At 39.3% G+C, this 16,844-nt stretch overlaps 2 protein-coding genes across 2 annotated transcripts in view; one reads left to right on the top strand and one right to left on the bottom strand.

Annotated features, from left to right (window-relative positions):
* The window catches only part of LOC307126860 (uncharacterized protein), a 28,552-nt gene extending 16,646 nt beyond the window's left edge, over positions 1–11,906 (top strand). The window contains exons 6-8 of the mRNA XM_079817655.1: positions 6,383–6,529; positions 9,694–9,816; positions 11,206–11,906. Of these exons, the coding sequence (XP_079673781.1) occupies positions 6,383–6,529; positions 9,694–9,816; positions 11,206–11,220 (285 nt within the window). The 3' untranslated portion in view covers positions 11,221–11,906. The remainder of the gene's footprint in view (positions 1–6,382; positions 6,530–9,693; positions 9,817–11,205) is intronic.
* The window catches only part of LOC307126546 (uncharacterized protein), a gene marked incomplete at its 5' end in the record, with an annotated part of 1,586,879 nt that overhangs the window by 180,162 nt on the left and 1,389,873 nt on the right, over positions 1–16,844 (bottom strand). The window lies entirely within an intron of this gene.

Genomic DNA, 16,844 nt, shown 5'->3' with positions numbered 1-16,844 from the left:
AAATATTATACTGAATATTTGTTTTGCACTAACAGTTAGAGGGAGGATTTCCAGTTGTCCCTTTTGACACCAGCAGGATCTAGTGATAACGATATTGAAAATATTATATTCGAAAGTATGTTACCTTCTGAACTTAAGCATTGCCTGGGTTAATAAGGGAATGAAATACAGGTTTCACTTTGGATACATGGAACACGGGGTGAATCCTCCCATATGCTGGAGGTAGTTTGAGGCGGACTGTCACTGGGCTAATGATCTTGGTAAAAGGGAACAGACCAATGAATTTGGGAGCAAGCTTGTTACACACGAAGCGGAGAGGAATATTCTTGGATGAAAGCCACACTTTTTGACCAACAACGTAGACGGGAGGCTTAGACCGGTGGTGATTGGCTTGGGCCTTGGTGCGCGCTCCCACCTGGAGCAAAGTCTTGTGGGCTCTGCTCCATGTGTGGCGACACCACTGGACGAAGGCGTGAGCGGAAGGGACCGCGACTTCGGATTCCAGACTAGGAAAAATTGGTGGCTAGTAACCTTAACTACATTCAAACGGAGAGAGGCCCGTGGATGACACTGGTAACGAGATATGTGCCTACTCAACCCATGACAGTCGTTGGCTCCAGGAGGAAGGATTCTTGGACACCAAACTTCGCAACTCTCTCTCAAGATCCTGGTTGGCCCGCTTGGTCTGACCATTGCTTTGGGTTTGGAAACCCGAGGACAGACTCACACTCGCCCCCAGTAATCTACAAAACTCTCTCCAGAATTTGGATATAAATTGGGGCCCTCTGTCAGAAACCCTGTCTATCGGGAGGCCATGTATACGAAAAGACGTGCTCTACGTCAGCCACCGCTGTCTCCTTGACGGAGGGTATTTTGGGCAAAGGAATAAAGTGAGCCGCCTTCAAAAACCGGTCCACAGCAGTCAAAATGAACGGTCCTGGGAGGGCGGTGACAAAATCTGGGACCAGGGTCACGAAGGGACAGACAGCGGTTGGAGTAACCCATCTGGGGGACGATTGGACGTCTTACCAATGGCACAAACCAAACAGGCCAAAACAAACTCTGAGTTTCTCCGGTAAAATGTACTCGGGAGTGGACGGGCATATGGAACGGTCAAAAATGTAAGATAATGCATCAGGCTTGATGTTCTTAGAGCCCGGGCAGTATGAGAGAGAAAAATCAAAACGTCCGGTAAAAAAAAGAGACCACCGAGCCTGCCTGGAGTTGAATCTTTTAGCAGATCTGATGTATTCCAAATTCTTATGATCAGTTCAAACGATAAAAGATACCCCCGACCCTTCTAGCCAATGACGCCCCTCCTCCAACACAAGTTTGACTGCCAACAACTCTCTGTTACCAATGTCGTAATTACATTCGGTATGTGACAGTCGATGGGAATAAAACACGCATGGATGCATCTTGTCATCCGAGGAAGAGCGCTGGGAAAGAACGCAGCTCTTGAGTTTAGTAAATGCAGCTTCGGCTGCATCAGACCACCTGAACGCAGTTCGGGAAGAGGTCAACGTCGTCAGAGGTGCGGCTAGTTGGCTGAAATTACGAATAAAACGTCTGTAAAAATTGGCGAATCCAAGAAACCTCTGTAGGGCCTTACAGGAATCTGGACTTGGCCAATCCACCATAGCCTGAAAGGATTATTTCATCTAGCGAATCCTCTAACCTTGTCGGGATCCATGCGCATTCCCTTGGAATGAGATGATATACCCTAGGAAAGTAACAGACTGTGAGTGAAATGCACATTTCTCAGCCTTGACAAAAAGCCCATTCACTAGCAACCTTTGGAGCACTCGTCTGACGTGCTGAACATGTTCCTGGAGAGAGGAGGAAAAAAATCTATATGTCGTCCAGGTAGACATAAATGAACTGATCGACCATATATCTCTCAGCAAGTCATTAACGAGTGCCTGGAAGACTGCCGGGGAGTTTGACAGCCCGAAGGGCATGACCAAATATTCAAAATGGCCCCTGGGAGTATTAAACACAGTGCCAAATTATAAGCATTACGCAAGTCCAATTTTGTGAACACGGATGCTCCCTGCAACATTTCGAAAGCTGAAGACATCAACTCCAAAGGATAGGTATTCTTTACCGTGATGTTATTCAACCCTCGGTAATCAATGCAAGGTTGCAGAGACCCATCCTTCTTACCCACAAAAAAGAACCCCGCCCCCGCTGGAGAAGAGGAAGGGCGGATGAACCCAGAAGCTAATGAATCGGAAATATATTTCTCCATGACCTCCCTTTCGGGAACAGAAAGTGAGTATAACTTGCCTTTAGGTGGAGACGTACCTGGCAGTAACTCTATTGCACAGTCATAAGGACAATGAGTAGATAAAGAAGCAGCCCGGGACTTACTGAACACTTCCTTCAGGTCTAGATACTCCTGTGGCTCGTTTGTTCACCGACTCATCCTGCAACACAGAACTAGACACAGATGTACAAGCAGACCCCAGTCGACCCTGGGGTTATGCTTCACCAGCCAGGGGTGACCGAGGACGATGGGAACCAGAGGAGAGTCAGTAAGTAAAAAGTCAATTCAGATGTGACCAGAATGAGTGTGTCAGTGGAGTATGTGATGGCTGGCAGATGCTGTCCGTTAAGGACGTGACCGGTGATGAAGTGGTGAAGTGGAACAATGGGGATCTTGAGCTGAACGGCCAGTGAATAATCCAAGAAATTACCTTTCGCCCCAGAGTCCACCAGAGCTTAACAGTTGTGAGCCCCGCCGCACCACAGTAGAGGCAGAGTCCCCTCGATCGCCGACGTTCCCTCTCCTCCCGGGAAACCCGAGCTTGGCCTACCTGCATGGGCTCGTGATCGACCGGTGGTCTGACCGTGTTTTCCCCGTTAAACTCGTGGAAATCAGAGACTCGCCTAGTTTGTGAGTGTTGATCATGTGCAGTAGACACGCATCCACACGCAGAGCCAAATCCATAAGTCCGTTAAGATCTCAGCGTAATTCCAGCACGTAGATCTCTTTGTGTACACGGTCAGCCAGCCCATCCAGGGACATGTCCCACTGCACCTCCTCGTTCCATTGCCACTCCGCAGCTAAGGTCCGAAACTCAATCATGTAGTCTGAAACAGGTCGATTGTCCTAACGCAGATCCGCAGAGCCTCTGGGCCGCCTCACGACCGACCACTGCGCAGTCAAAGACCCGCCTCATTTCTTCTGAGAGTGCCTTGAACGAGGAACAACAATGATGGTTATTAGCCCACACCGCCGTTCCCCAACGAGCAGCATGTCCCGACAGCAAGGTTAACACCAGTGCTACTTTCGATGCCTCAGTAGTGAATGTAATAGGCTGTAACGAGATGAACACGTGCCACTTTGGCTCTAATGGCTTGTTTCTGAATGACTTAATCATCACCCACTGACCTGGGAGGGTCGTGTGTCCACCTTCTGGTGGCGTCGGTCAACACGACTCAACTCTCTCTCTGGCACTCTGTACTACCTATGTGAGGTTTTCACAGTAAGTAATCAGGGCATCTGAGGCAATTTGTACACCAGCATTTCTAAGATCAATCACACCAGGCATCTGCATTGGGCGTCCTGTAATAATCTCATGAGAGCTCAGTCCTACAGATCTGTTAGGTGACGCTCTCATACTACACAGTACCGCAGGCATCGCCTCAACCCATGATACTCCTTCCTGATGCATTTTGCTTAGCCTAGTTTTGATTGTTCTGTTCGCTCGTTCAACCTGTCCTGATGCTTGTGGCCTGTAGTAGCAGTGAAGATTCCACTTAATTTTCAACATTTTAGACGCTTCCTTGACTACCTGTCCTGTGAAGTGTGTACCCTGATCTGAGTCAATGGAATCTGGTAATCCCCATCTGGAAATGAAATCAGTGACAAGACATTTAGCAGTATGTGCAGCTGAAGCAAATAAGATAATAAGATAAGCTTCTATCCATCTCGAGAACTTGTGTATCACTACCAAAACTCCCGTTTTTTCCTTACAAGGAGGCAACGATATGGATCGGGAGGTGAGCTGAACTAACAGACTGCATACATAGCCTGAAGCAAGCTAAGCAATTAATTAATAATTTCCTTCTCAAAGTTTGGTCATGGCTGCATTAGCTTATAGTTTATTTTTTATTAAAAAAGTACTAAGTGTATTGGAAAATGTTACATGTAACCTTTTAATTAGATTCTGCTGAAATGAATGAAATTACTTGTTCATTTTGCTGAACGAGATTCAAAGATTCGAGTGAGTAAAATGATCTGAACTTCCCACTACTATTCCATACTGAACTGCTTGGAGAATGCTCAATATGCATTATCTGCTCACTCAAATGAATGTCAAAATAAAAGACCCCTGTTATCATAAAACAAATGAAACCAAAGAAAATCTTACAAAAAAAAATATACCATAGAAATAAACAAATAAATTGTTTAAGGGATGTGAAAAATTAATGAAGATAAAGCAAACAATATGAAACAAATCATTAACATTAAGAGAAAACGAGAAGATAACAATAACAATATGCATGTTTCACAGCAAACCTAAGACAAGACTGGATAATGTAATGCATTAAAGTGTGTACATGGAGCACAAAATGAACCCGCAAATAAGGAAGCTCAATAAATAGCGCGGAAAGCACTCTAGGACAAGGTGAGCACAAGTATGCAGAGTTCACACTGCACTATTTTCAAAGTAGTCAGATCGCAGTTATTTTCACACTGCATGACTATCTGGGGGTAGCATTCAGTTGCTGCTGTGTTCACACTGCACAATGGATCGGTGACAGGAGGTTTCACACTGCATGTCTTTTCAAGAGGAAGGATCGCCAACTGTCTCATCCGCAAACTACGTTTCACAACCAAACACGCGAGAAGTGACAAGGAAACAATGCGAGATCACTCAGGCGTCAGAGTTCTCGCACAAGACTGAAATTGTTATTAAAATATAGACTGCAGAAAGCTTGCAATCCAATTGTCTGTGCGCTGATTTGCAGCGAAAAGGAGGAAAAGCAAAAAGATTATGGGGGAGGAAATGGTTGGGAAGACACAGGGAGCAAGGATTGTGTTCTGCAAAGAGAGTTTGAGGTAAATAAATAATTTAATTTGGTCAAGCAAGTGTTTGTGCTTGATGTCTGTTTGATATAATTGTAAATATATCTATTAAAATACTGATGTTCTGGTCTATAACTCCTCCCCGAACCTCCCGCTGCCCTGTATCTTGCTCTCTCTTTGGCTGTAGGTCATCGCAGATGTAATTTTCAGCCAGAACACATTTCACACAACAGGATTTTGAATCGCTGACAGGTCCAGATATTTAGCATCCCAAATATTAATAACCAAATATAAGATGCATTTACTAGATAAGTAAAATTACATGAGATTTTTTTTCTTATTTTCTGGAAAATAAGATCAAAATTAAGTGAGTTTTTGCTTAAAACAAGCTTGAATTATCTGCCAATGGTGTAAGAAAAATAATATTTTTTTTCTGATGAAATCTTGTTTCGGTTCCAAACAGAATATTATTCTGAAAATAATTATTATACATTTAAATGTTCCACCACGTTTCTCCCTCGTTTTGGCAGTTTGTTGTTATATAGGGTTCAATTTTTAAAATGCATCAAGGTGCCCTCAACTCTTTTTTTCTCTCCATTGTCATATTTTAATATTCATGTGTCTGTATAATGAGCATGTCGTAGGTCTGTGTTTTATTGGTTGTTGTCTCCCCTCTTCCCCCCTCTACACTCCCACTTTTCCACAGCTTTACATGCCCATTTTCAGATACTTTTGCAGCTCTGGGGTGTGAACGACCAGGCTAAAACAGGGTTTCATGACACTTTAAAGACAGCAGTGGTAACGTAAAATCAAAAAATGATCACTGATGAATGAGGAATGGGCCTGTGGAGCTTCTAAGCATTTAAGCATTTTATTGGAGGTTATAACAAATAAAATATCCTGCATAAAATTTGGCTTTTGTACATAAATGTTTAGAGCCAATTAGATTTTTTCTTATCATTTTTCATCCACTGTGCACAAGCTCCATGAACTCAGATCAAAGCTTTAGCTGAAAGAGAAAGTTGATGAGGCACTTCATGGTACCAACAAAGCTAGATTGGAGTGGTTTGGTTTTATCAACTCGAAACTAATCTCTTAACTCTGAGTTATGGTAAGAGCTACTGGTCACACACAAAACAAACATAGAAACAATTTAACAGCATCAAAACAGACAGAGCTGCAAGACAATTGGTGCTTTAACGCTGATGCTTGCTGCTTGTGGCTATAATGAATTAATTAATTTATTTACTTATGTCAAATATTGTATTTATCATCACATTCCATATACCTTTCTATCCATTTTAAAATGCTAAAGTTCTTTTCTTTTCTTTTTTCTACCTACAGGTGAAAGGTTCACTTGGAATGAACATTTGCAGTACTTTAACTGCTGGCCTTTCCATTATTATAATTTCAGTGGATTTGGTTATAGTAGGGTCAATCATGCCTAACTGCCACGGTCATGAATGTGTTCGTTTTCCGTCAATGCGTATGGTATGTCACTAACTTTTATTGCATTTATTTAGTATTTACAATAAGATCACTGTGTGGTCATTACACTTGTCAATAGTCGAGTGGTGGAAAGAGTATTAAAAAGAGTAATAATAAGAGTGCTTACAACTTGAGTATAAGTACTGAAAAATAATGACTCATGTAAGAGTAAATAAGTAGTTTCTGAAAAACTACTCAAGTTACTATGTTACAAAGTACTTTAGTATTATTTTTCTAAATTTCTAAATGTTTATCTGTGTTCTTCAAGCCATATCGGGTATTTTCATAAGAATGAAGCATATTTATAATGCAACTCTACAAGTAATCGACATGGCCTGAATCACAGTATAGAATTTCTCTCATTCTGTGATAAGAAGCAACATGAGACGACAGAAGCAAGTTATTTCAAACACAACTGACATTATATGGTGGTTTTGGAGCTAAACATAACATTTATCTCATTAATTGTCATGTTTGCACTATGATAAGCAAACAAGCTATACCTGTTGCCAGGAGCAATTGTTTTATAAATTGTTTAATAATTTTAAAAAGTAGTCCACGTAAGATCTTTTGAATGTGTTTTTTAAGAAGAGAAAAAGCAAAGAATGGTATGTGAGAGGTTTGATCAAAGAAATTACTGATTAAAACTGTGAATAGAAATATGCCGGTAAAAAAATAAAAATAAAGTATGCTAAAGGGTTAACATGTTAAATAAAATGCTCTTTTTTCTTTCTACTAATAATATATAGCAACGAACTACACTTTTACGGGCATCTTGATTGACAGATGCACATAAATATTACATAACCCTAAACATTAGCAACAACAGTGAAATAAGTTTATTTCAGTTTGCTCCATACATTTAGTTTAACTGCATTGTTAATGACGGCAAGCTTTGCCATTAAACTGAACTGTGCATGCATTTTGGACACTTGCATTGTTCTTGCTTCGTCCATACATGAACAGAGTTTCATATTTACAGTACTTCAACTGTTCAGTGCTCTGGTGATATCAGTGGTATAACCCATTTCAGGAGCTGCCAAAATTACAATTTAAAATGAGCATAGTTCACTTAAATTTATTAAAATACTTAAATGTTAGCGGTACCAATTCAAAATGCCAACAACAGTGATTTAACGTCAAAGCGCTGTTTTAACGCCCCACCCCCCAGAAGCATCATAAGTTGATCGTAGAACAATTGCTACCAATGGTCTCGACGGTCAATGTAGGCTTACAATGGTTTTGGGAAAAGCAGCCCTGTAAGTTTGGATTGGCTTTGCATCTATGAAGGTAAAAGAGTAGCAAAACTCGAGAGCATGTAGATGTGAATTTGAACACTTGGACAGTAAATATTTGTACTTGTACGCTTAAATTTACACTTTAAGCTCCAATGTGAAAACCTGTAAAATAAAAATCTATAGTTGAATGTTGAGATTCGAGAAGTTTTCCCCGCAGACAACGGTCACAAAGCTGTATTCTGAATTTGAAGTTGCAGACAAGTAGTCACAAATGTGTAAAATGCCATTCACAGAAATACACTGACAGACACAAACTTCAATCACAGTACAACCTAAATTGAGGCACTTGCAACTTCTCAAATCTGTCTCTGCAAATTCAAATATTTGCGCCTTGACTTTTGCAATTATTTTCGTGATATTTTAGATGCTTAACTAACTTGTGTACTTGCAAACTCTGTGGCGGGCCAACGAGAGAGAAAGGCAGGGCAGGGGGAGAATGCCAAGTAGTCATGTATTGGATGGCGCCTAGCCAATTAAATGGGACTTCTTTTGTATGCGATGATGTCACAACACCGGAAATTCTAAAACACTATGGCCCCGTTCACACCGCAAGTCTTAATGCTCAATTCAGATTTTTTGCTCAGATCCGATTTTTTGTTTGGCTGTTCACATTACCTTTTAAAATGTGGCCTATATCTGATTCCAGTGTGAACTGTTTGAGGTTTCAAACTAACCCGCATGCGCAAAAGAACAATAACAATGACGTCAGACGCAGCACGCTGTTGCACTAAAGTTTGGGAGGTTATGGAGGAAATTTAAATGTACCTTTAAGACTCTTCACCTTCCTTTGGCACTTAAGCCATGTTCTTCTGTGTCCCCGCTCTTCCATTTTGTGTGCTATTTTTTCAAAAAAGGAGCGGTTACGGTAGGATCTCCCCATATACTAATTAGGTCTAACACCTCACTCTCCCTCCATTGACTCGCTCCATCGCTGTTTTCCATATCTAGTCAAGTTTTTAATGTTACTGTCTGTGTCTGTTGTGTCTAGGGCTAACTCACCGGCGCATAATTATGACACATGTCAACGTAGATTGACATAAAAGTCGCATCAAATCCGCTTTGGTTGTTCACACTGCGGCCGCATTGAAAAAAATCAGATCTGGGTCTGATTCAGGACCACATATGTATGTGGTCTAAATCAGATTTGAAAAAATCAGATCTGGGCAAGATTTGAGTGTTCACACTACTTCTGAAGAAGTCTGACCTGGTCACTTGACCCCGAAAAAATCGGATTTGGGCCACTTTTGCCTGCAGTGTGAACGGGGCCTATGATATTCCACCTTACAGACAGTGGAATCTCTTTTTGCACTGAGAAGCAAGATTTTTAATTGACAGGTTTTCAAATTAGAGCTGAGTGTAAATTATAGCATGCAAGGATGAATATTTACTGTACAAGTTCTCAAATTCACATCTACATGCTATTGAGTTTTGCTACTCTTTTACCTCCATATGCACCAACTGCAGTGGTTTGAGAAGTGCTCGTCAAAATGCCAGCTCGCGCTGTTGCTCTGTCAAAGTATAATAAATGTAGCAAAGTTGAATACTTTATTTTTATTCAACTCAAGTAAAAGTACCACAATTGTTACAGTACTCAAGTACTGTAATGAAAGAATTTGTAATAAGTTACTTTCCACCTCTGCAAAAGTCAAGCCTTAATCTGCATTCATCAGTCCAGTCCAACATTTCATACGTATTTTATAGATCTTTTACAATTGCTGATCATTTACAATGCAAAAAGGCATTAAAAACTCAAAAGGTTGACCTAAATATGTTGACTTGCTATATGAACAAAGATTATGGACTGCTGAGCAGACATTATACCAGTGTGAGTACTAATTATCAATGATTTTGTCATTTATTATAATTTAGCATTCTCGGGACCTCTCCTTGGGAGTCAGTAGTGTATCGTTGGTATTCGCCGTCATTGAAATTATCATCTCCATCAATCTGTCAGCATTTGCGTGTAAAGCCACCTGCTGCAATGCTCCACAGGTGAGTAATGTGTGAAGTCAGGAGTTTCCAAAACTTTTTTTGTCAGCTGAACCCCTCAGATATAAATATATATACTTTTAAGTTTACACTCGAGTTCACGGTTTACAAAGAACAAATAAACGCTATAAGTTACAATGCAAATTTTTTTCTTTCATTCTTTATTTTCAAGAGTTCAAACGCTTGAGCTTTTAAAATGCTAAATTCTTGAGCTTTAAACTTCTGTCCACAAAAATGTTGCAGACTATGTGAATGTAAATAAAGTAAGTTCAGCACTCATTGGGCCTCATTTATCAATCAAAGAAAAGGGCGCAGAAATAATTTTACGTGGTTTATGTGGGATACAGGAAACATTTGTATGTTGGCAATCCCATTGTACTCGTTTCAATATCACACCCCTAAAAATCCACGGTCTAGAAGCCTCGCCCCTAGACTTTACGACATGCCGGCCAAGGAGAGGAAGTCTCATGAAAGACAGAGTGATCTTACTCCAAAAACACCCGTTTACCTCGTAATTGCAAACAGTTACATTAATGTAGATGTATATTAAATACCGCTAAATACAACGAAACATTTACAAACATTGTAGAAACACTATAGTGCTATTTTTACTTTACTCATGTTCCAATATCCACGGAAAACAGTATCCTTCACAATGCGCAAAAAAGTTGTTTGTTTGGGTGATTTATACAGGGGATAATTTAATTTGAGAAGTGTAACTTTATGTTTGGTTTACTGCATTTTAGTTTGATGATGAATGGCTGCGTGTGTGGGGTAACGCATGTACAGCACTGCGTTTCCCCACATAAGCATGACCGGAAGCGGCAACTGTGGTGCCGCGAAAACAAGGCGTCATCAAGCTACGCCTTTGTTTTGAATAAGTGACCTCTAGCGACAAAAAAAGTACATATTTTGGCTTTAAATTTATTTAAAAGTTTTTCTCCATTCACAGAAGCGCTGCAGGTGCGTGATGTGATGATGTGTGAATCCTCATTACGTTGTTTATGCTGCTATTTGCGCATGTAAAGCTAATTTAATTTGCCATTCTAATAGCGGTTTAATGGTCGACTAATGATCTTTGGTTGTCTGTCAGGAAAATAATCTAAATGATCAAAATGCTCTCATTTAAATTCTCTGTCAGATTTACTGTGCTGCACACAAGTTCATACTAAAGCAAAAACTTGCGTACACGAGCCGAGACCTGACGTGAGATTTGATCGTAGCCCCCGCTCATGTCCATATTGATAATTGCCAAGTTTTGCGTGGAAACGGCAATACGCACGGTTTTCTGGTGTATGTTCGTTTCATAAATGAGGCCCAATGTGTTCCCTGTTACATCCCTGTGGGTGTGTTTTTTTTCTCTCTTTCTCTCGCTCACTGTCATTTTCTTAGGCTCAACCTATCTGAACTCCGGTTGGTTAGGGAAGTTGTCAATCTCTATCAAATGGCGCGATGTCAACTCCTCTGCTGCCAATCAAGTTTCCCTCTAGGATTTAAAAGGATGCCAAAATGAACGTGAGACAGTCAGCTTGGCTCCCCTGCCTCTCTTTTGTATTGTTTTATATATTTAGTATTGTTTACTGTGTGACAGTCTTAATCTGACCTCTTTTAGTTTGCCATCTCGTTTTGGTTATTTTTTTGCTACTTTTCCCCTTTGTTTTCTCTTTGGTTTTTGATGCCGTTTTTCTCTGACCAAGAGAAGGGTGGACAGGTTAAATGTCAGGTGACTTAGGTAACTCGATGTATAGGAACTCAAGAAAGTGAACACCACGCTCTGTAAGTTTTGTATTTGTTAGTTAGAGTAAGTAAGTTAGGGTGTTTGATGCTGAAGATTGGATTTATTGTATTTTATTTTCCTGTTAGTTAGGTTAAAGTTTCAATTACAAGCTACACTTGAGTTTTGTTTTGTTCTTTTCTATTCTTTGGCATCACTTGTGTCCCTTTCTCTTGGGGTTTATTATTTAGTTTATATTGCTTTGAATTGTCAATATTTGTGTAGATTTTTCTTGGCTTATTTTCATTATCATTATTACTATTATTAACATTTCTTTGTACATTTCTTTTCACTTGTATAATAAATCACTTTTAAATACAACCCAGTCACACGTGATGCTCCTTCATGAAATCACCACTAAGTGGTGCAAAGGGACCGTTTGCAAAATTGCTCAGGATGGCTGTGTAATTGTGATGTTTTAGGCTACTTATAAATGAAGATAAAATAACAAAATAAATTACTGGTAGTAATAATAATAATAGCAATAGTATTATAACATTTCATTTTGGCTAATTATTTATCATATAAATGTCAGGAAGCTGAGGCGGATTCAATAGCGAGTAAAAGTAAAGGTGTTGATTGAGAACACAAACAGCAATGAAGAGAATGAGGGTCAGAATCGATGGCAGACACAGGGCCGGCTCTGTAAATCTGGGGGCCCTAAGCAGGATAATTTTGGGGCCCTGCCTTGCAGTGAATAATGGAGTATTGCACTGCAAACCAGCAACTGTATACAATCTAACACTTACATATTTCATGTATATCTTTTAACATGATTGCCTACAATTATTTTACTGCTTATTAAAGTACACTCACTGAAACAGTAAAAGTAAAGATTATAGATTTGCAAATTTAAGGTCAATTTGTTGTAAACAAATAAATATTAATAATTTAGCATTAACAATATATAGCTAACTTACAACATTAGCCATAGTGGTATGCGGCTCGCTGCTCTACTGAAGCAGCAGTAGAGTCACCTCCTCCAGCTGTTGAGATTACAATATAATTAATAATAAATACAGTATGCAGAGTAGATAAAACACATTAATTTTAAATTAATATTAAAGTACAATTAGACAACATAGTGAATTATGATTATAAAACTAAATTTTTTATTGACAAGAGGAAAATTAGCTATGTTGAAGTTGCGCACAAAACTATTCAAAAGAAAGGCAGTGGGAAATATTTACTTGTGTCAGCCTCATGAAATGTTTCTCCACGACCACCAAAATATTTAAGAATGGCTCCTCCTGAGAAAGTGACATTTAGTTTTTTACAATTATGTTAAGGGTAAATTAAAAGAAATCCAATGTTAAATTATATTATTTAATTATTGGTTGATTAACTCTTACATACTGTTCATATTTTAAACCTTCACAGCATGGAGTGAGATATTTTTTACCTTTTATGATTACATACAGTAATACATTCACTGTAAAAAAAAAAATCAGGTGCCCAATTGAAAATTTTCTAGTGAGCGATCACATCTAAAATTTTCAGTTGGCCAAATTTAATTTCTTGAAATTTAATTGAATTAAAATGCATCAATTCACATTAATTCAATTTGGCCAACTGAAAAATTTAGATGTGATCGCTCACTAGAAAATTTTCAATTGGGGACCTGCTTTTTTTTACAGTGTTCTTTACTAAAATTTACCACAAATCCATTTTGCTTTTAGGTGTCTTGTATCGATCATCATTCAATAATGTTTCAGAGAGGACACTGTGTTTTCTTTAGGTTTAAATGGTCTGGGCGATTTAGCTTAACAATAGCCTATATAAAATATTTCATAATAGTATATAGATTAATATTTATTAATAATCTTTAATTGCCTATTCAATTAAGACCATAAGAAAAAGCTTGTATTTAACCGCTTTATTTTAAACTTCATTTTGATTTTGACTGTCAAATGATTGCTCTTTCTCTTCCTATTACTTTCTTTCTCTCGAATGTTCTTAAACTATTTTTTTATTGTAATAAGCGTCTATTGAGACAAAGATTTTTCGTTTTTTTCTTTCCCAGAACTAGTGTAGGTCATGTAACGTTAACTGTTAAAAAGAAAATACATTCATAGGAGGTGGGTCTGTCTCTAAAGGCCCGGGTATACTTCGGCCGTCCGCGTTCGTGCACCGCCCGCATGACGTAATTTTCGTCACTCGGAGGGCTCGCGGCCGGCCGCACACCCCGTCCGCGCGCAGCCCAAATTTTCAGACCGCGCGGACGGTGCGCGTGCAACAGCGCATGCGCCAGCAGTACAGAAGAGTCCACTAGGTGGAAACCAAGCCTGTAGTGCTTCAGTCAGAAATTGAAGCTTTCGCGCCTCGATCGCCCCCCAGTGGCCGGTCCCAGTATAGCTCCTAAACCCCGCCTCTCCATGTATTAGAATGGGCGCGAGACACACTAAACAATTTAATTACACTTCAAATAATTGTTTACTAAAGATGGTTTCTGTCATTTTAGGCAGTTTTTATTACAATAATTTCATTTCAAGTGTTCGTTTTTTAAATAAGTTTAGTTTTAGTGAGTTATTTGATGCTATAAAAACGAGGGGTGTGACGTCATGATTGACAGCTGAGATTGACGGCTTCTCTGAATGAACTTGTCACTGAGGCACTAACGGACTTTTTTCTGGATTTTTGGGAGGAGATTGGAGCTTTAGCTTTAATTTCTACACTTCCATAACTGTTTATTTCACACCAACATAATGAATTGTTCTGCATCTGCGAGAGTGTGGGCGGGCTTTTGATAATCGCGCCTCCACTTCCTGTTCTCTACTGCGCAACTCCGGTCCCGAGATCACTACTGCGCAGACTCGGTCCCAAGATGTCAGCGCCGTGAGCGGGCCTATGAAAGCTTCAACTTTGGTCAGCGGAAGTCAATGAAGTCGCGTCGTCCATATTTTTTTACGGTCTATGGTGGAAACACGCACAGTATTGAGCACAGTGTTCAGCCGTCGAAGAAGTGTGTGCAAAGACCGGTTGAAAAACAACACGCTTGAACAAAAAAGAGAGATTTTTGATTCTTAAGTGTTTCTTCCAAACTATGTTGCAATGGTGGATGCACTACAGTTCTTCTCCGATCATGCCCAGCGAATGTCCCGTTGATGACAGGACTCAGTGCTGCCCTCCGATGTCTGGTAGAGCATAGGCACTTTTTTACTGCGCATGTGTCGAACGCGATCATCAGCGCGTATCCGTTGTGTAGTATACTTTGAAAGACGCGCGTACAGGGCTGCGCGAGTGACGCGTCCGGGCGCGGTAAGTGAAGTAAAAAGACGCTCAATTCGCGCCATTCGCACCGCGCGAAAAGCGCCTTCCGCGCCGCGGGACCTCTAGACGCGCGTCAACGCGCCTTTCCATTGACTTAACATTGAAATCAAATCACTCGCGCCAGACACTCTATTTGCGTTTGGTGTGAACGCAGCATAACGTTAGCTGTCCGTCGATTATGCTGAATCAACATTGCTTGCGCTATGGTCCAGCCGTTGGCCCCAGCTCTGGGCTGCAGACCGCTTACGTGATAAACTGCGGCGACGCTGGCGAGTGCAATCTGTAGTTAGGGGGCCCCCTAGTGGCGGCGGGGCCCTAAGCAGCCGCTTAGTTCGCTTATAGGGAGAGCCGGCTCTGGGCAGACAGTCATAGAACCTCCAGGCAGCGCAGGGACGCAATGGGCAAAACCAGGTCCAGGAATGCAGTACGGCAAACAGACCAGGAAGACGGAGACAGAATCCAGCAGGAACTGAGAAATGCCAGCGAACATGCACTCGTAATCCAGATTTAGAAATCTGAAAAAGTGTGTATCTGGATCAGGTTGATCAATCCAATTCCCAAATCCAGATAATTCTGATCCAGATTAAACTTTTTGAACAACTGGCCCCAGGTTACTTCCAAAGGTGTTTTGAACTGCCCCGAGACATGAAGGTTGAGGATCCAAATGCAGTCTTTTGATAAAGGGGTAATCCACAAACAGTAAAAAAAAAAAAAAAAAAAAAAAAAAAAAAAAAACAGGCACAGGTAAGCAATCCAAATAAACCAGGCAAGATGTAAAAAAAACAACAAGAAAACCAGGAGAGGACTCAGAAATGCAGTACACAAATAAACAAGGTCAATGCTTGCTTTTTTAAGAGATACTCATGGGGGAGAACTTAAAGAAATTAATACATTTATTCAGCAAGGATGCATTAAATTGATCAAATGACAATATAGACATTTATAATATTGCAAAAGCTTTATATTTCAGGTAAATGTTATTATTTTGAACTTTCTATTCATTAAATAATCCTGAAAAATATGTGTGCACAACTGTTTTCAACATTGATAATAATAATAAATGTTTCTTGAGCAGCAAATCATCATATTAGAATGATTTCTGAAGGATCATGTGAGTCTAAAGACTGGCATAATGATGATAAATTCAGCTTTGAATCACCAAAATAAATTGCATTTTAAAATATATTTAAATAGAAAAAAGTTATTTTAAATTGTAAAAATATTTCAATATAATACTGTTTTTGGATCAAATAAATGCAACCTTGGTGAGCAGAAGAGAGTTCTTTCAAAAACAATCAAAATAGTACCGTGTCCAAACTTTTACTGGTGTCCAAACTGGTAGTGTGTGTGTGTGTGTGTGTGTGTGTGTGTGTGTGTGTGTGTGTGTGTGTGTGTGTGTGTGTGTGTGTGTGTGTTTTAGCACTTTTTATAATCACATTGTCACTATTTGCATCTGAATATTGTGTTATCAGGTATAAAAGGTTTTGTAAAATCTCACTTTTTTATTAATTTATACAGTACTGGTCAAAAATTTGATGTCTATTTTTTTACACACACACACACACACACACACACACACACACACACACACACACACACACACACACACACACACACACACACACACACACACACACACACACACACACACACACACACACACACACACACACACACACACACACATTATATTTATTTATTTTTATATATATATATATATATATATATATATATATATATTTATATACATACATACATATATATATATACATACATATATATATATATATATATATATATATATATATATATATATATATATATATATATATATATATATATATATATATATATATATTTACATACATATATATATATATATTTACATACATATATACATATATATATATATATATATATATATATATATATATATATATATATATATATATTTACATACATATATATATATATTTACATACATATA

This window comes from Gobio gobio (genome assembly GCF_949357685.1).
Source record: "Gobio gobio genome assembly, chromosome: 5".
NCBI classification, from domain to species: Eukaryota; Metazoa; Chordata; class Actinopteri; order Cypriniformes; family Gobionidae; genus Gobio; species Gobio gobio.
This window is presented reverse-complemented; position numbering and strand designations above follow the sequence as displayed.